Source organism: Lonchura striata, chromosome 36, assembly GCF_046129695.1.
Source record: "Lonchura striata isolate bLonStr1 chromosome 36, bLonStr1.mat, whole genome shotgun sequence".
In the NCBI taxonomy this organism is placed as follows: Eukaryota; Metazoa; Chordata; class Aves; order Passeriformes; family Estrildidae; genus Lonchura; species Lonchura striata.
The window spans coordinates 1,421,311-1,446,985 of NC_134638.1; the positions used below are offsets into that span (position 1 = coordinate 1,421,311).

The 25,675-nt window shown below is 63.7% G+C and overlaps 1 protein-coding gene across 1 annotated transcript in view; it reads left to right on the forward strand.

Moving 5' to 3' along the window:
* HCFC1 (host cell factor C1) overlaps positions 1-25,120 on the forward strand; it is a 42,758-nt gene extending 17,638 nt beyond the window's left edge. Inside the window, 17 exon segments of the mRNA XM_077789656.1 lie at positions 740-844; positions 3,427-3,649; positions 4,492-4,634; positions 5,250-5,388; positions 6,216-6,421; positions 7,505-9,200; positions 9,299-9,477; positions 10,500-10,914; positions 13,412-13,579; positions 13,644-13,799; positions 15,678-15,799; positions 18,952-19,086; positions 20,494-20,679; positions 23,199-23,289; positions 23,292-23,498; positions 24,124-24,187; positions 25,045-25,120. Coding sequence (XP_077645782.1) covers positions 740-844; positions 3,427-3,649; positions 4,492-4,634; positions 5,250-5,388; positions 6,216-6,421; positions 7,505-9,200; positions 9,299-9,477; positions 10,500-10,914; positions 13,412-13,579; positions 13,644-13,799; positions 15,678-15,799; positions 18,952-19,086; positions 20,494-20,679; positions 23,199-23,289; positions 23,292-23,498; positions 24,124-24,187; positions 25,045-25,084 — 4,275 coding nt within the window. The 3' untranslated portion in view covers positions 25,085-25,120.
* The last annotated feature ends 555 nt before the right edge of the window (positions 25,121-25,675 follow it).

The following is a 25,675-nucleotide window of genomic DNA, read 5'->3' on the forward strand; positions in this document are numbered from 1 at the left end:
ATTGAGGGGGTGGGACATGGGTGTGGGGACATTGGGGGTGTGGGGGATCATGGGTTTGGGGACACTGGGGGGTGGGACATGGGTTTGGTGACATTGAGGGGGTGTGGGGACACAGATTTGGGGATGGGGGGACAGTGGGGAGGTGGGGACATGGGTTTGGGGGGTCTTACGGGGTGGGAACCCCAATTTGGGGACATTGGGAGGGTGGGGACATGGATTTGGGGACGGGGGACATTGGGGGACACAGGTTTGGGGATGGGGGGGACAGTGGGGAGGTGGGGACACGGGTCTGGGGACATTGAGGGGGTGGGACGTGGGTTTGGGGACATTGAGGGGGTGGCACATGGGTTTGGGGACACTGGGGGGTGGCACATGGGTTTGGGGACATTGAGGAGGTGGGATATGGGTTTGGGGGGGGTCTTTGGGAGTGGGGACCCCAATTTGGGGACGTTGGGAGGGTGGGGACATGGATTTGGGGACGGGGGGACATTGGGGAGTGGGGACATGATTTTGGGGACATTGGGGGGGGGCGACACAGATTTGGGGATGGGGGGGACGTTAGGGGGGTGGTGACACAGATTTTGGGGGTCCTGGAGGGCTCTGGGGGTGTGGGGAGCCCAGTTTGGGGGCGGGGAGGATTTTGGGAGGGTGGGGACACAGATTTGGGGGGGTTTTGGAGATGGAGGTGTGGGAGGGACACAGATTTTGGGGGGTCTCTGACCCCTCTGGCCCCCCCCAGATCTCCAACCTGGGCAAGGTGATGTCGGTGGTGCAGACGAAACCTGTGCAGAGCTCGGCTGTCACCGGGCAGGCCTCGAGCGGCCCTGTCACCCAGATCATCCAGGTGACACCCAAAATCACCCCAAAACTGCCCCCAAATTATCCCCAAATTGATGAGACCCCCACAAATCACTGAGACCCCCCCCAAACCCCCCTCGGCTGTCACCGGGCAGGCCTCGAGCGGCCCTGTCACGCAGATCATCCAGGTGACACCCGAAATCACCCCAAAACTGCCCCCAAATCATCCCAAATTACCCCGAAAGTACTTCAAAATTACCCCCAAGTTACCCCAAAATCCTGTAAAATCACTGTGACCCCCCCGAGTTCCTCGTACCCCCCCAAAACCCGCCTTGGCTGTCACTGACCGCTCCCCCCTCCCCGAGTGACCACTCCCCGAGTGACCATCCCTGAGTGACCATCCTGAGTGACTGTCCCCGAGTGACTGTCCCTGAGTGACCCCTCCCCGAGTGACCATCCCCGAGTGACCCCTCCCTGAGTGACTCCTCCCTGAGTGACCACCCCGAGTGACCCCTCCCCGAGTGACCACCCCCGAGTGACCCCTCCCTGAGTGACCCCTCCCTGAGTGACCCCTCCCTGAGTGACCACCCCCGAGTGACCCCTCCCTGAGTGACCACCCCCGAGTGACCATCCTGAGTGACCACCCCCGAGTGACCACCCCTGAGTGACCACCCTGAGTGACCTCTCCCCAAGTGACCACCCCCAAGTGACCACCCCCAAGTGACTCCTCCCTGAGTGACCCCTCCTTGAGTGACCCCTCCCCAAGTGACCACCCCAAGTGACCCCTCCCTGAGTGACCAGCCCCGAGTGACCATCCTGAGTGACCACCCCCGAGTGACTGTACCCGAGTGACCCCTCCCCGAGTGACCCCTCCCTTGAGTGACCCCTCCCCGAGTGACCCCTCCCCTGAGTGACAACTCTGAGTGACCACCCTGAGTGACCCCTCCCCGAGTGACCCTCCCCGAGTGACCCCTCCCTGAGTGACCACCCCCGAGTGACCACCCCGAGTGACCCCTCCCCGAGTGACCACCCCAAGTGACCGCTCCCTGAGTGACCACTCCCCGAGTGACCCTCCCCGAGTGACCCCTCCCTGAGTGACCACCCCCGAGTGACCACCCCGAGTGACCCCTCCCCGAGTGACCACCCCAAGTGACCCCTCCCTGAGTGACCACTCCCCGAGTGACCACCCCCGAGTGACCCTCCCCGAGTGACCCCTCCCCGAGTGACCCCTCCCCGAGTGACCACCCCCGAGTGACCCCTCCCTGAGTGACCGTCCCCGAGTGACCCCTCCCTGAGTGACCCCTCCCCGAGTGACCACCCCTGAGTGACCACCCCAAGTGACCCCTCCCTGAGTGACCTCTCCCCGAGTGACCCCTCCCCAAGTGACCCCTCCCCTGAGTGACCCCTCCCTGAGTGACCGTCCCCGAGTGACCCCTCCCCGAGTGACCACCCCCGAGTGACCATCCTGAGTGACCACCCCCGAGTGACCACCCCTGAGTGACCACCCCGAGTGACCTCTCCCCAAGTGACCACCCCCAAGTGACCACCCCCAAGTGACTCCTCCCTGAGTGACCCCTCCTTGAGTGACCCCTCCCCAAGTGACCACCCCAAGTGACCCCTCCCTGAGTGACCAGCCCCGAGTGACCATCCTGAGTGACCACCCCCGAGTGACTGTACCCGAGTGACCCCTCCCCGAGTGACCCCTCCCTTGAGTGACCCCTCCCCGAGTGACCCCTCCCCGAGTGACCCCTCCCCTGAGTGACAACCCTGAGTGACCACCCTGAGTGACCACTCCCCGAGTGACCGTCCCCGAGTGACCATCCCCAAGTGACCATCCCTGAGTGACCACCCCCGAGTGACCATCCCCGAGTGACCACCCCCGAGTGACCCCTCCCCAAGTGACCCCTCCCCTGAGTGACGACCCTGAGTGACCCCTCCCCAAGTGACCCCTCTCCGAGTGACCCCTCCCTGAGTGAGCACCCCGAGTGACCCCTCCCCTGAGTGACCGTCCCCAAGTGACCCCTCCCCTGAGTGACCACCCCGAGTGACCCCTCCCCAAGTGACCCCTCCCCGAGTGACCCCTCCCTGAGTGACCACCCCCGAGTGACCCCTCCCCGAGTGACCCCTCCCCGAGTGACCACCCCCGAGTGACCACCCCCGAGTGACCCCTCCCCGAGTGACCCTCCCTGAGTGACCCCTCCCTGAGTGACCCTCCCCGAGTGACCCCTCCCCGAGTGACCACCCCTGAGTGACCCCTCCCTGAGTGACCCCTCCCTGAGTGACCGTCCCCGAGTGACCACCCCCAAGTGACCACCCCGAGTGACCCCTCCCCGAGTGACCACCCCGAGTGACCCCTCCCCTAGTGACCCCTCCCCGAGTGACCACTCCCCGAGTGACCATCCCTGAGTGACCATCCTGAGTGACTGTCCCCGAGTGACTGTCCCTGAGTGACCATCCCCGAGTGACCCCTCCCTGAGTGACCCCTCCCTGAGTGACCCTTCCCGAGTGACCATCCTGAGTGACCACCCCCGAGTGACCCCTCCCTGAGTGACCACCCCGAGTGACCCCTCCCTGAGTGACCACCCCCGAGTGACCCCTCCCCGAGTGACCACTGACCGCTGCCCGCAGACCAAGGGCCCGCTGCCTGCGGGGACCATCCTGAAGCTGGTGACGTCGGGGGAGGGGAAGCCCACCACCATCCTGACCAGCACGCAGGCGGGGCAGGGGGCGGCCAAGCCCCCCACCATCCTGGGCATCAGCAGCGTGTCCCCCAGCACCACCAAGCCCGGGACCACCACCATCATCAAAACCATCCCCATGTCGGCCATCATCACCCAGTCGGGGGCTACCGGTGAGTGGGACCCCTCCCCAAATTAACTGAACCCGTCCTGAGACCCCCAGACCATCCCTGAGACCCCCAAACCCTCCAAGTCCCCCACCCCCGGGACCACCAACCCAAACCAAACCATCCCCATGTCAACCATCATCACCCAGTTGGGAGCTACTGGTGAGTGGGACCCCTCCCCAAATTACCCTGAGACCCCCAAACCATCCTTGACCTCCCTGAGACCCCCACCCCCGGGACCACCAACCCCACCCAAACCATCCCCATGTCAACCATCATCACCCAATCTGGGGCTACTGGTGAGTGGGACCCCTCCCCAAATTACCCTGAAACCCCCAAACCATCCTTGACCTCCCTGAGACCCCCAAACCCTCTGAGACCCCCACCCCTGGGACCACCAACCCAACCCAAACCACCCCCATGTCAGCCATCATCACCCAATCTGGGGCTACTGGTGTGTGAGACCCCTCCCCAAATTAACTGAACCCATCCTGAGACCCCCAAACCATCCCCAAAATCCCTGAGACCCCCAAACCTCCCCCCTGAACCCACCCAAACCATCCCCATGTCGTCCATCATCAGTCAGGAGTTACCATTGAGTGGGACCCCTCCCCAAATTAACTTTAACCCCCCCCGAGACCCCCCCCCCCCCAAAATCATCCCTGAGACTCCCAAATTATCCCCAAAATCCCTGAGACCCCCAAACTTCCCCAGCCCCCCAAATCCCCCATCACCACCCAGTCAGGGGCTGCCAGTGAGTGACGGGGGGTGACCCCAGTGTCCCCCTGTGTCCCCCCCGTGTCCCCCCTGTGTCCGTGACCCCCCCGTGTCCCTCCCGGTGTCCCCAGGTGTCACCAGCAGCCCCGGGATCAAGTCCCCCATCACCATCATCACCACCAAGGTGATGACCTCGGGCACCGGGACCCCCGCCAAGATCATCACGGCTGTGCCCAAGCTGGGCGGGGGGCACGGCCAGCAGGGCGTGACACAGGTGAGGGCACACCTGGGGGCACCTGAACCACCCTGGGGACACCTGAACCACCCTGGAGGGACACCTGGGGGGCACCTGAACCACCCTGGGGGGCGCCTGAACCACCCTGGAGGGCACCTGAACCACCCTGGGGACACCTGGGGACACATGAACCACCCTGGGGACACCTGAACCACCCTGGAGGAACACCTGGGGGACACCTGAACCACCCTGGGGACACCTGGGGGACACCTGAACCACCTTGGGGGCACCCTGGGGGCACCTGAACCACCCTGGGGACACCTGGGGGGCACCTGAACCACCCTGGAGGGCACCTGAACCACCCTGGGGACACCCGGGGACACCTGGGGGACACCTGGACCCCCCTGGGGACACCTGAACCATCACCCAGGGACACCCGGGGACACCTGGGGGACACCTGAACCCCCCTGGGGACACCTGAACTCCCCCGTGGGCAGCTGAGTGGGGACATGGGTGGGGTCAGCTGAAGGGTTGGGGACATGGGTGACAGTGGGGAGGGGGTTTGGTGACACTGGGGACACCGGCGGGCTGTCCCCGAGGGGTGCCAGCCCCCAGGGTGGCCAGGTGACAGCGGTGTCCCCGTGTGCCCCCCAGGTGGTGCTGAAGGGGGCCCCGGGGCAGCCGGGGACCATCCTGAGGACGGTGCCCATGGGCGGGGTCCGGCTGGTCACCCCCGTCACCGTCTCGGCCGTCAAGCCCACGGTGACCACCCTGGTGGTCAAGGGCACCACGGGTGAGTGGGGGTCACTCTGGGGGTCATTGGGTCACCTCTGGGTCACTGGGGTGGTCACCCTGGTGGTCAAGGGCACCACCGGTGAGTGGGGGTCACCCTGGGGACATTGGGGTGGGCACCCTGATGGTCAAGGGTCACCTCTGGGTCACTGGGGTGGTCACCCTGGTGGTCAGGGGTCACCTCTGGGTCACTGGGGTGGCCACCCTGGTGGTCAAGGGCACCACCGGTGAGTGGGGGGGTCACTCTGGGGGTCATTGGGTTACCTCTGGGTCACCTCTGGGTCACTGGGGTGGCCACCCTGGTGGTCAAGGGCACCACGGATGAGTGGGGGTCACTCTGGGGGCATTGGGGTGGGCACTAGGGGTGGTCACTTGTGGTCAAGGGCCACCTCTGGGTCACTGGGGTGGCCACCCTGGTGGTCAAAGGTCACCTCTGGGTCACTGGGGTGGTCACCCTGGTGGTCAAGGGCAGCACGGGTGAGTGGGGTGGGTCACTCTGGGGGTCATTGGGTCACCTCTGGGTGACTGGGGTGGTCACTTGTGGTCAAGGACAGCACTGGTGGAGGGGGGGGTGGTTACCAGGGGGTCATTGGGTCACTGGAGGGGTCATTGGGGTCACCATGGGGTCACTGAGGTGACCACCCTTGTGGTCAAGGGTAGCACCGGGTGGGTGGAGGGGTTGTGGGGACAGTGGGGGGACACCAAGAGGTCACTTGGGGGGGGAGGTCATGGTCACCACGGGGTCACTGTGGCACCATGGGGTCACCACGGGGTCACTTTATGGTCACTTTCCTGAGCGGTCACTCACTGCCCTCGTGTCCCTGGCAGGTGTGACCACGCTGGGGACGGTGACAGGGACAGTGTCCACCAGCCTGGCCGGAGGGGCAGGTGGCCACAGCGCCACGGCCTCGCTGGCCACACCCATCACCACCCTGGGGACAATCGCCACCCTGTCCAGCCAGGTCCTGAACCCCGCGGCCATCACGGCCACCGCGGCCGGCGGCGGCCTGGGGACACCGACCATCACCATGCAGGTGAGGGGACAGCGGGGACACTGGGGACACTGACCGTCACCATGAGGGCGAGGGGACACTGGGGACAGGGGACACTGACCATCACCATGAGGGTGAGGGGACACTGGGGACACTGGGGATACTGACCATCACCATGCAGGTGAGGGGACACTGGGGACAGGGGACACTGACCATCACCATGAGGGTGAGGGGACACTGGGGACAGGGGACACTGACCATCACCATGAGGGTGAGGGGACACTGGGGACACTGGGGACAGGGGACACTGACCATCACCATGAGAGTGAGGGGACACTGGGGACAGGGGACACTGTCGCCATGAAGGTGAGGGGACACTGGGGACACTGACCATCACCATGAGGGTGAGGGGACACTGGGGACACTGACCATCACCATGAGGGTGAGGGGACACTGGGGACAGAGGACACTGACTGTCGCCATGAGGGTGAGGGGACACTGGGGACAGAGGACACTGACTGTCGCCATGAGGGTGAGGGGACACTGGGGACACTGGGGACAGGGGACACTGACCATCACCATGAGGGTGAGGGGACACTGGGGACAGGGGACACTGACTGTCGCCATGAGGGCGAGGGGACACTGGGGACAGGGGACACTGACTGTCACCATGAAGGTGAGGGGACACTGGGGACATTGGGGACACTGACCATCACCATGAGGGCGAGGGGACACTTGGGACAGGGGACACTGACCGTCACCATGAGGGCGAGGGGACACTTGGGACAGGGGACACTGTCACCATGAAGGTGAGGGGACACTGGGGACACTGCTGACAGGGGACACTGACCATCACCATGAGGGTGAGGGGACACTGGGGACATTGGGGACACTGGGACATTTGGGACACTGACCATCACCATGCATGTGAGGGGACACTGGGGACACTGGGACCATTTGGGGGCGTCCCCAGACGCGGCTCAGCCCCAGCTGCGCTGCTGACAGGAGCGGGGAGGGGACACACAGGAATTTGGGGAGCCACAACGGGGCGGGTCACAGAGATTTGAGGCTGGGGGCGCTGTCTGCGGTCGGTGCCACCCCCCGTGACGCACCGTGGGGACACAGCCGGTGTCCCAGCCCACGCAGGTGACGCTGATCACCACGCCCAGCGGCGTGGAGGCCCAGCCCGTCCACGACCTCCCCGTCTCCATCCTGGCGTCCCCCACGGCCGAAGGTCCCCCCGCGGCCACCTCGGGGGGCGGCGGCCTGGCCGAGCCCCCCGCCGCCGAGGCCACGCCGGGCACCGTCACCCTGGTGTGCTCCAACCCCCCCTGCGAGACCCACGAGACCGGGACCACCAACACGGCCACCACCAGCCTGGTGGCCAACGTGGGGACGGGGGGGGCACAGCTGCAGCTGCTCTGCGAGGACGCGGGCGGGGGGACGGCGGTGCCGGCGCCCCCCCGGGCCTGCTCCAACCCCCCCTGCGAGACCCACGAGACGGGGACCACCAACACCCCCACGGCGGCGGGGACGACGGGGACGGCGCGCCTGGGGACGCCCGGGGCGCCGCCGTGCCCCACGCAGCAGACGGCGGCCACGGGCACGACGATGACGGCGCGGTTGTGTCCCCCCGAGGGCGGTGGTGGCGGCGCTGTCACCTCGTGCCAAACGCAGGAGGCGACCCCGTGCCAAACGTCCTGGGGGCAGCCTGAGGTGGGGACGGCCACCGGGGCGGTCACTGCGGCCACCACGGCGAGCTGTGAGACCCCCGCGGGGACACGGCTGTGTGCCAACCCACCCTGCGAGACCCACGAGACCGGGACAACCAACACGGTGACGGTGACAGGGTCACAGCTCTGCTCCAACCCCCCGTGTGAGACCCACGAGACCGGGACAACCAACACGGTGACGGTGACAGGGTCACAGCTCTGCTCCAACCCCCCCTGTGAGACCCACGAGACGGGGACAACCAACACAGTGACAACCACGGGGACACGGCTGTGTGCCAACCCCCCCTGTGAGACCCACGAGACCGGGACAACCAACACGGTGACAGTGACAGCACCGAGGCCACCCTGCTCCAACCCCCCGTGTGAGACCCACGAGACGGGGACAACCAACACGGTGACAACCACGGGGACACGGTTCTGCTCCAACCCTCCCTGCGAGACCCACGAGACGGGGACAACCAACACGGTGACAACCACGGGGACACGGTTCTGCTCCAACCCTCCCTGCGAGACCCACGAGACGGGGACAACCAGCACGGCCACCACCACCACGGCCACCTCGCACCCCCCACCCGAGTCGGGGACAGCGGTGCCACCACCTCGAGGTGTCCCCCCCTGCGCCAACCCCCCCTGCGAGACCCACGAGACGGGGACGACCAACACGGTGACAATGACATCGTCACAGCTCTGCTCCAACCCCCCCTGCGAGACCCACGAGACCGGGACCACCAACACGGCCACCACGGCCACTGCGGGCTCCCGGCCGGGTGACACAACCACGGCCACCAGCGCTGCCACCAGCGCTGCCACCACCAGCACGGGGGGGTCACCGCCTTGTGCCAACCCTCCCTGCGAGACCCCCGAGACCGGGACCACCAGCACGGCCACCAGAGCGGGGTCCTCGCCCTGCCAGAGCCACCAGAGCGGGGCCACCAGCACGGCCACCACCGAGGGGGTGACACCGTCCCCGCCCTGTGCCACCGCCACCAGCCCCCCCCGCGCCTGCTCCAACCCCCCCTGCGAGACCCACGAGACGGGGACGACGGCCACGGCCACCACGGTCACCGCCAGCATGGGCGCCAGCCAAGGTGACCCCCGCCTTGTCCCCAAACTGTCCCCGGATCGTCCCCTCCGCCCTTATTTTTGGGGTGGTCGCCTCACTGACCCCTCCCCGTTGTCCCCACAGAGCCCCCCCCGCCGGCTGCCAACGGGCAGGGAGAGGGGGAGACCTCCCCCAGCGAGGGTGGGGGTCCCCCTGTGCCCCCCGGGACCCCCAGCCCCGGCCCCAGCGGCAGCGGGACCCCCCAGCCCCGGGCGGTCACGACGGTCACTCAGTCCACGCCAGCGCCGGGGCCGGCCGTGCCGGTGAGCGGCTCTGGGGACACTGGGGAGGGGGTTGGGGACACTGGGAGGGGGTTTGGGAGACTGGGGAGGGGGTTTGGGACATTGGGAGGGGGTTTGGGACATTGGGAGGGGGTTGGGGACACTGGGAGGGGGTTTGGGGACATTTGAAAGGGGGTTTGGGGACATTGAAAGGGGGTTTGGGGACACTGGGAGGGGGTTTGGGATCACTGGGGAGGGGGTTGGGGACATTGAAAGGGGGTTTGGAACATTGGGAGGGGGTTTGGGGACACTGGGAGGGGGTTTGGGGACATTTGAAAGGGGGTTTGGGGACACTGGGAGGGGGTTTGGGATCACTGGGGAGGGGGTTGGGGACATTGAAAGGGGGTTTGGAACATTGGGAGGGGGTTTGGGGACACTGGGGAGGGGGTTTGGGAGACTGGGGAGGGGGTTTGGGACATTGGGAGGGGGTTTCGGGACATTTGAAAGGGGGTTTGGGACATTGGGAGGGGGTTAGAGACACTGGGAGGGGGTTTGGGGACATTTGAAAGGGGGTTTGGGACATTGGGAGGGGGTTTGGGACATTGGGAGGGGGTTTGGGATCACTGGGGAGGGGGTTGGGGACATTGAAAGGGGGTTTGGGACATTGGGAGGGGGTTGGGGACATTAAAAGGGGGTTTGGGGACACTGGGAGGGGGTTTGGGACATTGGGAGGGGGTTGGGGACATTGGGAGGGGGTTTGGGGACACTAGGAGGGGTTTGGGGACATTGGGGAGGGGGTTTGGGAACATTGAAACAGGATTTGGGGACATTAAAAGGGGGTTTGGGGACACTGGGAGGGAATTGGGGACATTAAAGGGGGATTTGGGGACATTGAGCGGGGGTTTGGGGACACTGGGGGGGTGTGGTGCCACCGAGGGTTCCCTGAGTACCACAGCAGTGCCACCAGGGACCTGCGGTGGCTCCGGAGGCCACCGAGGCCCCATTTTGGGTGGGGGTCTCTTCCCCCTCCCCTCAACCCCATTTCCTCTCCCCTCCCTCCCCAGACCATCTCGTCGCTGACCGAATCCCCCCCGGCTCCCCCCGAGACCCCCCCAACCACCACGCCCACCCCCCCCGGAGACCCCCACCCACCCCAGGACCCCTCCTCGGCCACGTCCCCGTCCCCCCCCGGGCCCGAGGCCGCCGCCGGGCCCGAGGCCGGGGGGTCCCCGGAGCCGCTGGCCGTGGTGGTGCTGCCGCCGGCCGCGGCCGAGGGCGGCCCGGCCGAGGGGCTGGCGCTGCCCCCCGAGCTGCTGGCCGAGGCGGGGGGCGCGGGGGGACCCCCCGGGCTGACCCCCGAGGAGCTGGCGGTCACCGCGGCGGCCGAGGCGGCGGCGGCGGCGGCGGCCAGCGAGGAGGCGCAAGCCCAGGCCCTGGCCATCCAGGCCGTGCTGCAGGCCGCCCAGCAGGCCGTCATGGGTCAGTCTGGGGGGAGTTTGGGGGGTCCTGGGGGGGTCTGGGGGGTCCTGGGGAGTTTGGGGGTCATGGTGGTCCCATGGAGGTAGCCCCAACCCAGGCCCTGGCCATCCAGGCCGTGCTGCGGGTGGTCATGGGTCAGTCTGGGGGGATTTGGGGGGTCTTGGGGGGGTTTGGGGGGTCCTGGGGGTCATGGTGGTCCCATGGAGGTGGCCCCAAGCCCAGGCCCTGGCCATCCAGGCCGTGCTGCAGGTGGTCATGGGTCAGTCTGGGGGGTTCTGGGGGGGTTTAGGGGATCCTGGGGGGGTTTGGGGGTGGTCCCATGGTCATGGAGGTGGCCCCAAGGCCAGGCCCTGGCCATCCAGGCTGTGCTGGAGGCAGTCATGGGTCAGTTTGGGGGGTTCTGGGGGGTCCTGGGAAGTTTGGGGTCTTGTTCCCATGGAGGTGGCCCCAGGCTCTGGCCATCCAGGCCATCATGAGTCAGTCTGGGGGGATCTGGGGAGTCCTGGGGGGGTTTAGGGGGTCCTGGGGGGGTTTGGGGGGTCCAGGGGGGGTTTGGGGGGTGGTCATTGGGGTCTTGTTCCCATGGAGGTGGCCCCAAGCCCAGGCCCTGGCCATCCAGGCCGTGCTGCAGGTGGTCATGGGTCAGTCTGGGGGGAGTTTGGGGGGTCCTGGGGGGGTTTGGGGGGTCCTGGGGGGTTTAGGGGTCATGGTGGTCCCATGGAGGTGGCCCCAAGCCCAGGCCCTGGCCATCCAGGCCGTGCTGCAGGTGGTCATGGGTCAGTTTGGGGGGTTCTGGGGGGGTTTAGGGGATCCTGGGGGGGTTTGGGGGTGGTCCCATGGTCATGGAGGTGGCCCCAAGGCCAGGCCCTGGCCATCCAGGCTGTGCTGGAGGCAGTCATGGGTCAGTTTGGGGGGTTCTGGGGGGTCCTGGGAAGTTTGGGGTCTTGTTCCCATGGAGGTGGCCCCAGGCTCTGGCCATCCAGGCCATCATGAGTCAGTCTGGGGGGATCTTGGAGGTCCTGGGGGGGTTTAGGGGGTCCAGGGGGGGTTTGGGGGGTGGTCGCTGGGGTCTTGTTCCCATGGTGGTGGCCCCAAGGCCAGGCCCTGGCCATCCAGGCCATGCTGCAGGTGGTCATGGGTCAGTCTGGGGGGAGTTTGGGGGGTCCTGGGGGGGTTTGGGGGGTCCTGGGGGGTTTGGGGGTCATGGTGGTCCCATGGAGGTGGCCCCAAGCCCAGACCCTGGCCATCCAGGCCGTGCTGCAGGTGGTCATGGGTCAGTCTGGGGGGTTCTGGGGGGGTTTAGGGGATCCTGGGGGGGTTTGGGGGTGGTCCCATGGTCATGGAGGTGGCCCCAAGGCCAGGCCCTGGCCATCCAGGCTGTGCTGGAGGCAGTCATGGGTCAGTTTGGGGGGTTCTGGGGGGTCCTGGGGGGTGTTGGGGGTGGTCACTGGGGTCTTGTTCCCATGGTGGTGGTCCCATGGTTATGGGGGTATCACAGTGGGGGCCACAATGACCCCATAGCCATGATGACCCCACGGGGTGCATTTTGGGCTGACCCCGATGACCCCACGGGGTGGATTTTGGGCTGACCCCGATGACCCCACAGGGTGGATTTTGGGCTGACCCCATTGACCCCACGGGGTGGATTTTGGGCTGACCCCATTGACCCCACAGTGTGCATTTTGGGCTGACCCCAATGACCCCGCGGGGTGAATTTTGGGCTGACCCCGATGACCCCACAGGGTGGATTTTGGGCTGACCCCATTGACCCCACAGGGTGGATTTTAGGCTGACCCCGATGACCCCACGGGGTGGATTTTGGGCTGACCCCATTGACCCCACAGGGTGGATTTTAGGCTGACCCCAATGACCCCGCGGGGTGAATTTTGGGCTGACCCCATTGACCCCACTGGGTGAATTTTGGGCTGACCCCGATAACCCCACGGGGTGGATTTTGGGCTGACCCCAATGACCTTACAGGGTGGATTTTGGGCTGACCCCATTGACCCCACAGGGTGAATTTTGGGCTGACCCCATTGACCCCGCGGGGTGGATTTTGGGCTGACCCCGATGACCTTACAGGGTGGATTTTGGGCTGACCCCGATGACCCCACGGGGTGGATTTTGGGCTGACCCCATTGACCCCACAGTGTGGATTTTGGGCTGACCCCAATGACCCCACAGGGTGGATTTTGGGCTGACCCCGATGACCCCACGGGGTGAATTTAGGGCTGACCCCGATGACCCCACGGGGTGAATTTTGGGCTGACCCCAATGACCTTACAGGGTGGATTTTGGGCTGACCCCATTGACCCCACGGGGTGAATTTTGGGCTGACCCCAATGACCCCACGGGGTGGATTTTGGGCTGACCCCAATGACCTTACAGGGTGGATTTTGGGCTGACCCCGATGACCCCACGGGGTGGATTTTGGGCTGACCCCATTGACCCCACAGTGTGGATTTTGGGCTGACCCCGCTCTCCCCCCTCCCCACAGGCACATCGGAGCCGCTGGAGCCCGGCGAGCCCGGGGGGGGCCCCTCGGAGCTGGGGGGGGCCCTGGGGGTGTCGGAGGGGGCGGGGGGCGCGGGGGGGACGCTGCCCCTGGTGCTGACCCAGCAGGAGCTGGCGGCGCTGGTGCAGCACCAGCAGCACCTGGCCGAGGCCGGGACCCCCCCCGCCGCCCCCCCGCGCCCCCCGCCCCTCCCCCCCCCGCCCCCGCCGCCCCCCCCAGGCGGCCGCGCCCCCTCCCCATTTGCCCACCGAGGCCTTGGCCCCCGCCGACAGCCTCAACGACCCCGCGGGCGACGCCAACGGCCTGGGGGACCTGGGCGCCGTGCCCGGGGGGGGCACCCCCGCCGCCCTGCTGCCCCCCCCCGCCGACGGTGAGACCCCCGCCCGTGGCAAAGGAGGGTGGGGAGGGGTGTTTAGGGGGTGGGGGGGGTCCCTGGGGGGCGCCTATTGTGGGGAGGAATCCTTTTGGGGCTGTTTATGGGGTGGGGGGGGTCCCTAGTGGGGTGCCTGTTGTGGGGAGGGGTGTTTATGGGGTGGGGGGTGTCCCTGGGGGGCGCCTATTGTGGGGAGGGGTCTTTTGGGGGGTGTTCATGGGGTGGGGGGTATCCCTAGTGGGGCGCCTATTGTGGGGAGGGGTCTTTTGGGGGGTGTTCAGGGGGTGGGGGGGTCTCTGGAAGGGCATCCATTGTGGGGAGGGGTCTTTTGGGGGGTGTTCAGGGGGTGGGGGGTCCCTAGGGGGCGCCCATTGTGGGAAGGGGTATTTTGGGGACTGTTTAGGGGGTGGGGGGTCCCTGGGGAGGCGCCTATTGTGGGGAGGGGTCTTTTGGGGGGTGTTCAGGGGGTGGGGGGTGTCCCTGGGGGGGCGCCCATTGTGGGGAGGGGTCTTTTGGGGGGTGTTCAGGGGGTGGGGGGGGTCCCTGGAAGGGCGCCCATTGTGGGGAGGGGTCTTTTGGGGGTGTTCATGGGGTGGGGGGAGCACCATGGGGGGATTTGGGTCCCTGGGGGGGCACCCATTGTGGGGAGGGGTCTTTTGGGGGGTGTTTAGGGGGTGGGAGGGGTCCCTAGGGAGGTGCCTGTTGTGGGGAGGGGTCTTTTGGGGCTGTTTATGGGGTGGGGGGGGGTCCCTAGGGGGGTGCCTATTGTGGGGAGGGGTATTTGGGGGGTGTTCATGGGGTGGGAGGGGTCCCTGGAAGGGCACCCATTGTGGGGAGGGGTCTTTGGGGGGTGTTCATGGGGTGGGGGGGTCCCTGGGGGGGCGCCTATTGTGGGGAGGGGTCCTTTGGGGGGTGTTCATGGGGTGGGGGTGTCCCTAGTGGGGCGCCTATTGTGGGGAGGGGTATTTGGGGGGTGTTCATGGGGTGGGAGGGGTCCCTGGAAGGGCACCCATTGTGGGGAGGGGTCTTTTGGGGGGTGTTCATGGGGTGGGGGGTGTCCCTGGGGGGCGCCTGTTGTGGGCAGGGGTCTTTTGGGGCTGTTTATGGGGTGGGGGTGTCCCTGGGGGGCGCCTATTGTGGGGAGGGGTGTTTATGGGGTGGGGGGGGGTCCCTGGGGGGCGCCTATTGTGGGGAGGGGTGTTTATGGGGTGGGGGGTGTCCCTAGTGGGGCGCCTATTGTGGGGAGGGGTATTTGGGGGGTGTTCATGGGGTGGGGGGGGTCCCTAGGGAGGTGCCTGTTGTGGGGAGGGGTCTTTTGGGGCTGTTCATGGGGTGGGGGGGTCCCTAGGGGGCGCCCATTGTGGGAAGGGGTATTTTGGGGGCTGTTTAGGGGGTGGGGGGGTCCCTGGGGAGGCGCCTATTGTGGGGAGGGGTCCTTTGGGGGGTATTCATGGGGTGGGGAGGGTCCCACAGGGGGTTTGGGCTTTCTGGGGGTTGCTCATTTTGGGGAGGGGTCCTTTGGGGGTTGTTTATTGGGTGGGGGGAGCACCATGGGGGGGTTTAGAGGGTCCCTGGAAGGGCACCCATTGTGGGGAGGGGTCTTCTGGGGGGGTGTTTATGGGGTGGGAGGTGTCCCATGGGGGGCTTTGGGATCCCTGGGGGGTGCCCATTTTGGGGAGGGGTCCTTTTGGGGGATGTTTATGGGCTGGGGGGGGGGATTTAGGATCCCCGGGGTGGGGGGGTCTGGGACCCCTTGAGGGGTCACCCATGACGAGGGTGGGTGGGTTGGAGACCCCCCTGCTGCCATTGGGGTGGGTGGGGAATCCCAAGGGGGGGTTTAAGCCCCTTCCCCAATTTTTTGTGCCCCCCCACCAGGCCTGGCCCCCTCGAGCGCCTTCGTGGCCCCCCCGGGCCCCGCGGTGGCCCCCAGCCCCGCCAAGCTGCAGGCGGCCGCCGCCCTGGCCGAGGTGGCCAACGGCATCGAGAGCACCCCCGTGGTGAGTGGGGGGCTTCACCCGAAACCCCCAAAAGGCTCAGATTCACCCCAAAACCCCCAAAATCCTCAGATTCACCCGGAAATCCACCCAAAATCCTCAGATTCACCCCGAAACCCCCAAAATGCTCAGATTCACCCGGAAACCCCCAAAATGCTCAGATTCACCTCAAAATCACCCCAAAATCTTCACTAATCCACCTCAAAATCCACCCAAAATGCTCAGATTCACCCCGAAACCCCCAAAAGCCTCAGATTCACCCCGAAACCCCCAAAATGCTCAGATTCACCTCAAAATCACCCCAAAATCTCCACTAATCCACCTCAAAATCCACCCAAAATCCTCAGATTCACCCCGAAACCCCCAAAATGCTCAGATTCACCCGGAAACCCCCAAAATGCTCAGATTAACCCCAAACCCCCAAAATGCTCAGATTCACCCAGAAATCCACCCAAAATCCTCAAATTCACCTCAAAATCACCCCAAAATCTTCACTAATCCACCTCAAAATCCACCCAAAATCCTCAGATTCACCTCTTAAAATCCACCCAAAATCCTCAGATTCACCCCGAAACCCCCAAAATGCTCAGATTCACCCAGAAATCCACCCAAAATCCTCAGATTCACCCCGAAACCCCCAAAATCCTCAGATTCACCCGGAAATCCACCCAAAATCCTCACAATTTCATCTCAAAATCACCCCAAAATCTTCACTAATCCACCTCAAAATCCACCCAAAATCCTCAGATTCACCCCGAAACCCCCAAAATCCTCAGATTCACCCCGAAACCCCCAAAATGCTCACAAATTCATCTCAAAATCACCCCAAAATCTTCACTAATCCACCTCAAAATCCACCCAAAATCCTCAGATTCACCCAGAAATCCACCCCAAAATCCTCAGATTCACCCCGAAACCCCCAAAATCCTCACAAATTCATCTCAAAATCACCCCAAAATCTTCACTAATCCACCTCAAAATCCACCCAAAATCCTCAGATTCACCCCAAAATCCCCAAAATCCTCAGATTCACCCAGAAATCCACCCCAAAATCCTCAGATTCACCCCGAAACCCTCAAAATGCTCAGATTCACCCCGAAACCCCCAAAATGCTCAGATTCACCCTGAAACCCCCAAAATCCTCAGATTCACCCTGAAACCCCCAAAATCCTCAAATTCACCTCAAAATCACCCCAAAATCTTCACTAATCCACCTCAAAATCCACCCAAAATCCTCAGATTCACCCCGAAATCCACCCAAAATGCTCAGATTCACCCCGAAATCCCCAAAATCCTCAGATTCATCCGGAAATCCACCCCAAATCCTCAAATTCACCTCTTAAAATCCCCCCAAAACCCTCAAATTCACCTCAATAACACCCCAAAATCTTCACTAGTCCACCTCAAAATCCACCCAAAATCCTCACAAATCCACCCAAAATCCTCACAAATCCACCTCGAAATCCACCCAAAATCCTCACAAATCCACCCAAAATCATCACAAATCCACCCAAAATCCACCCAAAATCCTCAAATTCACCTCAAAATCCACCCAAAATCCTCACAAATCCACCCAAAATCATCACAAATCCACCCAAAATCCTCATAAATTCATCTCAAAATCACCCCAAAATCCTCACAAATCCACCTCAAAATCGTCACAAATCCACCCAAAATTCTCATAAATTCATCTCAAAATCCCCCCAAAATCCTCACAAATCCACCCAAAATCCACCTAAAATCCACCTCAAAATCCACCTAAAATCCACCCAAAATCCTCACAAATCCACCTCAAAATCCTCACAAATCCACCCAAAATCCACCCAAAATCCTCACAAATCCACCCAAAATTCTCATAAATTCATCTCAAAATCCACCCAAAATCTTCACTAATCCACCTCAAAATCCTCAAATCCACCTCTAAAATCCCCCCAAAATCCTCATAAATTCACCTCAAAATCCCCCCAAAATCCTCACAAATCCACCTCAAAATCCCCCCAAAATCCTCACAAATCCACCCAAACCCACCCCAAATAACCCCAGAATTCCCTTCAAAATCCTTCCAAATCAACCCTAAATCCACTAGAAATTTCTCTAAAATCTCCACCAAAATTCCCCCAATTTCCCCCATATAATCCCTAATTTCCCCCTAAAAATCTCCCCAAATTCCAATTTCCTCCTTAATTCCCCCCAAAATTCCCCCCCATAAAATCCCCAATTTCCTCCATAAAATTCCCTAATTTCTCTGTAAATATCCCAAATTCCCCTAATTTTTTCCCTCAAAATCCCCAATATCTTCCTTAATTCCCCACAAAATCCCCCTATTCCCCCCATAAAATCCCTCCAAAACTTTCCCCAAATTCCCCTAATTTCCCCCCATAAAATCCCCAATTTCCCCTTAAAAAATCCTCCAAATTCCTCCCCAAAATCCCCCAATTTCCCCCTATAAAATCCCCAATTTCCCCCTAAAAAATCCCCCCAAATTCCACAAAAATCCTCCAATTCCCCCATAAAATCCCCAATTTCCCCTTAAAAAATCCCCTGATTTCCCCCCATAAAATCCCCAATTTCCCCCCATAAAATCCCACAATTTCCCCCCAAAAAATCCCCCAAAATCCCCAATTTCCCCCAATAAAATCCCACCATTTCCCCCCATAAAATCCCCAATTTCCCCCAATAAAATCCCACCATTTCCCCCCATAAAATCCCCAATTTCCCCCAATAAAATCCCACCATTTCCTCCCATAAAATCCCCCAAAATCCCCGATTTCCCCCCATAAAATCCCCGATTTCCCCCCATAAAATCCCCGATTTCCCCCCATAAAATCCCCAATTTCCCCCCATAAAATCCCCAATTTCCCCCCATAAAATCCCCGATTTCCCCCCATAAAATCCCCAATTTCCCCCCATAAAATCCCCCAAAATCCCCGATTTCCCCCCATAAAATCCCCGATTTCCCCCCATAAAATCCCCAATTTCCCCCAATAAAATCCCCAATTTCCCCCCATAAAATCCCCAATTTCCCCCCATAAAATCCCCGATTTCCCCCCATAAAATCCCCAATTTCCCCCAATAAAATCCCCCAAAATTCCCGATTTCCCCCCATAAAATCCCCGATTTCCCCCAATAAAATCCCACCATTTCCCCCTCAAAAGAAGCCGGAGCCGGGGGCGCCGCCCAAGGCGCTGCCCAAGAAGGAGAACCAGTGGTTCGACGTGGGCGTCATCAAGGGCACCACCATGATGGTCACCCACTACTTCCTGCCGCCCGAGGACGCGCCCCCGCCCGACGTGAGCGCGGGGACGGGCACGGCACGGACACGGGGACACGGGGACACGGGGACACGGGCACGGACATGGGGACACGGGCACGGACACGGGGATGGACACGGACACGGGGACACGGGCACGGACACGGGGACGGACACGGGGACACGGGGACATGGGGACGGACACGGGCACGGGCACGGGCACGGGGACACGGGCACGGGGACAGACACGGGGACGGGGACACGGGCACAGACACGGGCACGGGGACACGGGGACATGGGGATGGACACGGGGACGGACACGGGGACACAGGCACGGGGACGGACACGGGGACGGACACGGGCACAGACACGGGGACAGGGGGACGGACACGGGGGGGGACACGGGGACGGACACGGGCACGGACACGGGCACGGACACGGGCATGGGGACGGACGTGGGGACACGGGGACACATATGGGGACACGGGGACGGACATGGGGACAGACCTGGGGACATGGTGACAGACATGGGGACAGACCTGGGGATATGGGGACAGACGTGGGGACACGGGCACGGACACAGGGACACGGGGACAGCCACGAGGACAGACATGGGGACACGGGGACGGATGTGGGGACAGACGTGGGGACACGGGCACGGACACAGGGACAGACCTGGGGACACGGGGACGGACACGGGGACACGGGGACGGACACGGGGATGGACATGGGGACACGGGGACGGACATGGGGACGGACACGGGGACAGACGTGGGGACACGGGGACGGACATGGGGACACGGGGATGGACGTGGGGACACGAGGACAGACACGGGGACAGACATGGGGACATGGGGACAGACGTGGGGACACGGGGACAGTCTTGGGATAGGATCAATGGCACTGGGGACACCCAGGGACAGCTGATACAGCTCTGGGACACCCCTGGGGACACCCCTGTGGCACTGGGGACACCCCAGGGACACCCCAGGGACACCCCTGGGGACACCCCTGGGGACACCCCTGGGACACCCCTGGGACACCCCTGGGGACACCCCTGGGGACACCCCTGGGACACCCCTGGGGACACCCCTGGGACACCCCAGGGACGCCCCTGTGGCACTGGGGACACCCCTGGGACACCCCTGGGACACCCCTGGGACACCCCTGGGACACCCCAGGGACACCCCTGGGACACCCCTGGGACACCCCAGGGACACCCCTGTGGCACTGGGGACACCCCTGGGACACCCCAGGGACACCCCTGGGGACACCGCGGGGACACCCCCGGGTTCTCTGTCCCCCCGGTGTCCCCATGTCCCCACAGGGGGAGGGCTCGGGGGTCCCAGGACCTGTCCCCAACATCCAGGGGGTTTCTCTGTCCGTGTCCCTGGGTCTGGGGGTGTCCCCGCGGTGTCCCCACGGTGTCCCCGCGGTGTCCCCGCAGGAGGAGGGCTCGGGGGTCCCGGACCACTCCCAGCTGCGCCGCCAGGAGCTGCAGCCGGGCACGGCCTACAAGTTCCGCGTGGCCGGGCTGAACGCCTGCGGCCGCGGGCCCTTCTCGGAGCTGTCGGCCTTCAAAACCTGCCTGCCCGGCTTCCCCGGGGCGCCCTGCGCCATCAAGATCAGCAAGGTGACCCCAGACCCATAACGGAGACCCCAGACCCATAACAGAGACCCCAGACCCATAATGGAGACCCCAGCCCATGGGGCAGCCCATAACACCAACCCCAACCCAACTTGATCCAACCCCCAGCCCCATCCCTGCTCGGTTTCCTGGGGGCACCATCAAGATCAGCAAGGTGACCCCAGACCCATAACGGAGACCCCAGACCCATGACGGAGACCCCAGACCCATAATGGAGACCCCAGCCCATGGGGCAGCCCATAACACCAACCCCAACCCAACTTGATCAAACCCCATCCCTGCCCGGCTTCCCGGGGGCGCCCTGCGCCATCAAGATCAGCAAGGTGACCCCAGACCCATAACGGAGACCCCAGACCCATAACAGGGACACCAGACCCATAACAGGGACCCCAACCCCTCCAAGAGCCCATAACACCAACCCCAACCCAAGCCCCATCCCCGTCCCTGCCCGGCTTCCCGGGGGCGCCCTGCGCCATCAAGATCAGCAAGGTGACCCCAGACCCATAACGCCAACCCCAGACCCATAACGGAGACACCAGACCCATAATGGAGACCTCAGCCCATGGGGCAGCCCATAACACCAACCCCAACCCAACTTGATCCAACCCCCAGCCCCATCCCTGCTCGGTTTCCTGGGGGCACCATCAAGATCAGCAAGGTGACCCCAGACCCATAACAGGGACCCCAGACCCATAACGGAGACCCCAGACCCATAACGGAGACCCCAGACCCATAACAGGGACCCCAGACCCATAACAGAGACCCCAGACCCATAACAGGGACTCCAACCCCTCCAAGAGCCCATAACACCAACCCCAACCCAAGCCCCATCCCCGTCCCTGCCCGGCTTCCCGGGGGTGCCCTGCGCCATCAAGATCAGCAAGGTGACCCCAGACCCATAACGGAGACCCCAGACCCATAACGGAGACCCCAGACCCATAACGGAGACCCCAGCCCATGGGGCAGCCCATAACACCAACCCCAACCCAACTCGATCCAGCCCTGTCCCTGCTTGGCTTCCTGGGGGCGCCCTGCGCCATCAAGATCAGCAAGGTGACCCCAGACCCATAACAGGGACCCCAGACCCATAACGGAGACCCCAGACCCATAATGGAGACCCCAGCCCATGGGGCAGCCCACAACACCAACCCCAACCCAACTTGATCAAACCCCATCCCTGCCCGGCTTCCCGGGGGCGCCCTGCGCCATCAAGATCAGCAAGGTGACCCCAGACCCATAACGGAGACCCCAGACCCATAACAGGGACACCAGACCCATAACGGAGACCCCAGACCCATAACAGAGACCCCAGACCCATGGCAGGGACCCCAGACCCATAACAGAGACACCAGCCCATGGGGCAGCCCATAACACCAACCCCAGCCCAACTTGATCCAACCCCCAGCCCCATCCCTGCTCGGTTTCCTGGGGGCACCATCAAGATCAGCAAGGTGACCCCAGACCCATAACGGAGACCCCAGACCCATAACAGGGACCCCAGACCCATAATGGAGACCCCAGACCCATGACGGAGACCCCAGACCCATAACAGGGACCCCAACCCCTCCAAGAGCCCATAACGCCAACCCCAACCCAAGCCCCAACCCCATCCCTGCCCGGCTTCCTCCATGGGGACCCCAGACCCACTGCGGGGACCCTCCTGTGTCCCCCCCATGTCCCTCACCCCCCATAGCCCCCTATACCTCCATATCCCCCAACTCCATGTCACCTCCTGCCCCGTGTCCCCCGCTATGTCCCCCATGTCCCCCTGACCCTCTGTCCCCTCTGACCCCCCTGACCCCTGTGACCCCTCTGTCCCCTGTGTCCCCCCTGACCCGTGTCCCCCGCCATGTCCCCCTGACCCCTGTGATCCCTCTGTCCCCTGTGTCCCCCTGACCCCTGTGACCCCCTGACCCCCATGTCCCCCTGACCCCTGACCCCTGTGATCCCTCTGTCCCCTGTGTCCCCCTGACCCCTGTGACCCCCTGACCCCCATGTCCCCCTGACCCCTGTGATCCCTCTGTCCCCGTGTCCCCCCTGACCCGTGTCCCCCCATGTCCCCCTGACCCCTGTGACCCCTCTGTCCCCCTGACCCCCGTGTCCCCCTGACCCCTCTGTCCCCCCTGTCCCCTGACCCCCATGTCCCCCTGTCCCCTGACCCGTGTCCCCGTGTCCCATGTCCCCCGTGTCCCCTGACCTTGTCCCCCATGTCCCCCTGTCCCCCGTGTCCCCTGTCCCTTGTCCCCTGACCCGTGTCCCCCGTGTCCCCCATGTCCCTGTGTCCCCTGACCCGTGTCCCCCATGTCCCCGTGTCCCCCATGTCCCCGTGTCCCCCGTGTCCCCTGTCCCCCGTGTCCCCTGACCCGTGTCCCCTGACCCGTGTCCCCCGTGTCCCCCGTGTCCCCTGTCCCCCGTGTCCCCTGACCCGTGTCCCCTGACCCGTGTCCCCCATGTCCCCATGTCCCCATGTCCCCGTGTCCCCTGACCCGTGTGCCGTGTCCCAGAGCCCCGACGGAGCGCACCTGACGTGGGAGCCGCCGTCGGTGACGTCGGGGCGCATCGCCGAGTACTCGGTGTACCTGGCCATCCAGGGGGGCCCGGGGGGGGTCCCGAGGCGCGCGGGGGGGGGGCCCAGCTGGCCTTCATGAGGGTCTACTGCGGGCCCAGCCCCTCGTGCCTCGTGCCGGCCTCCAGCCTGGCCAGCGCCCACATCGACCACACCACCAAGCCGGCCATCATCTTCCGCATCGCCGCCCGCAACGACAAGGGCTACGGCCCCGCCACCCAGGTGCGGTGGCTGCAAGGTGGGTCTGGGGGCTGCCAGGTGGGTCTGGGGGCTGCACACAGCGTGGGGAGGCTGTGGGAGGGGGATTGTCCCCTTGTCACCCACCCACAGTGACAATGGTTATAGCCCAGCCACCCAGGTGTGGTGGCTGCAAGGTGGGTCTGGGGGCTCTCAAATGGGTCTGGGGGCTGCCAGGTGGGTCTGGGGGCTCTCAAATGGGTCTGGGGGCTGCACACGCCTTGGGGAGGCTGTGGGAGGGGGATTGTCCCCATCACCCACTCTGCCAAGGACAAGGGTTATGGCCTGGCCACCCAGGTGTGGTGGCTGCAAGGTGGGTCTGGGCGCTCTCAAATGGGTCTGGGGCTCTCAAATGGGTCTGGGGGCTGCCAGGTGAGGCTGGGGCTCTCAAATGGGTCTGGGGGCTGCACACAGCGTGGGGAGGCTGTGGGAGTGGGATTGTCCCCCTGTCACCCACCCACAGTGACAATGGTTATAGCCCAGACACCCAGGTGTGGTGGCTGCAAGGTGGGTCTGGGGGCTCTGAAATGAGTCTGGGGGCTCTGAAATGGGTCTGGGGGCTGCACACACCCTGGGGGGGGCTGCAGACACCTGGGGGTCCCCCTCACCCCCTGCTGTCCCCCCAGAGTCGAGCAAGGACGGAGCCGCCGGGAAGCCGGGCAGCAAACGGCCCCTGGCGTCCCCCGACCTGTGAGTGGGGGGCTTCGGGGGGCTCTTCTGGGGGTATTTGGGGGTCTGGGGGCTCTTCTGGGGGGCTAGGGTTGTTCTGAGGGGTCTGGGGGGGTCTGGGGGCTCTTTTTTGGGGGGCTGGGGTTGTTCTGAGGGGTCTGGGGGGTCTGGGGGCTCTTTTTTGGGGGGCTGGGGTTGTTCTGAGGGGTCTGGGGGCTCTTTTTGGGGGTCTGGGGGTTCTAAGGGGTCTGGGGGGTCTGGGGGCTAATTTGGGGGTCTGGGGGTTGTTCTGAGGGGTCTGGGGGCTCTTTTTTGGGGGTCTGGGGGTTGTTCTGAGGGGTCGGGGGCTCTTTTTTGGGGTCTGGGGGTTGTTCTGAGGGGTCTGGGGGCTCTTTTTGGGGGGTCTGGGGGTTGTTCTGAGGGGTCTGGGGGCTCTTTTTGGGGGCTGGGGGTTGTTCTGAAGGGTCTGGGGGGGTCTGGGGGCTCTTTTTGGAGGCTGGGGTTGTTCTGAAGGGTCTGGGGGCTCTTTTTGGGGGTCTGGGGGTTGTTCTGAGGGGTCTGGGGGCTCTTTTTGGGGGCTGGGGGTTGTTCTGAGGGGTCTGGGGGCTCTTTTTGGGGGGTTGGGGCTTCTGAGGGGTCTGGGGGCTCTTTTGGGGGGTCTGGGGGTTGTTCTGAGGGGTCTGGGGGGAAATTTGGGGTCTGGGGGCTTTTTTGGGGGGGGGTCCTGGAGGTGTCTGTTTTCGGGGGGCTGGGTGGGCATGGAGGGTTTTGGGGTCTCAGTGGGGCTGTGTTGGGGGGGGTCTCGGGGGTGTTTTTTTTTTGGGTTATTTTGAGGAGGGGTCTCCATCAGACCCCTCCCCAAATTTCCCCCTCCCCAGGAAATCCGCTCCAAAGAAGCCCAAGGCTGAAGGGCAGTGAAGGACCCCCGGGACCCCCCCCCAAAAAAAAAACCAACCCGGGGCCTCCCCCCCCTCACCCCCAACATCCCCGGGGGGCTTTTTTTGGGGGGGGGGGGAAATTTTGGGGTCCCCTCGCCTCGGGGGGGAGGGGGGGGTCGGGGGGGGCTTTTTTTTTACCTGTTGCAGTTGCTGGAATGAAAAGTTTTGTACAACGCTGCCCCTCCCCCCTCCCCAAAATCCCCCCGCGGGACCCTCCCCCACCCTGTACAGACCCCTCCCCCCCGGGGGAGGGGGAGGGGGGGACCCCCTGTGTATCATAGTGGGGGGGGGAGGGGAAAAAAAGACCCCCCCGACCCCTCCCCCCGAGTGTTGTGTCCGTCGTTTTTGTGCTATTTTGAAAATTAAAAAAAGACATTTTTTTGGAGTAAAAATTTACTAAAATCGGGGGGGGGGTTTAGGGAAGGGGGGGATTGGGGGGGGATTGGGTCTGGGGGTCACTGGGGGGGGGTTTTTGGGGGTCTCCAGCCCCTTTCAACCCCCCTAATTTTAGGTCTGGGGGTTACTTCGGGGGGTCCTGGGGGGTTTTTTGGGGTCTCCAGCCCCTTTGAAC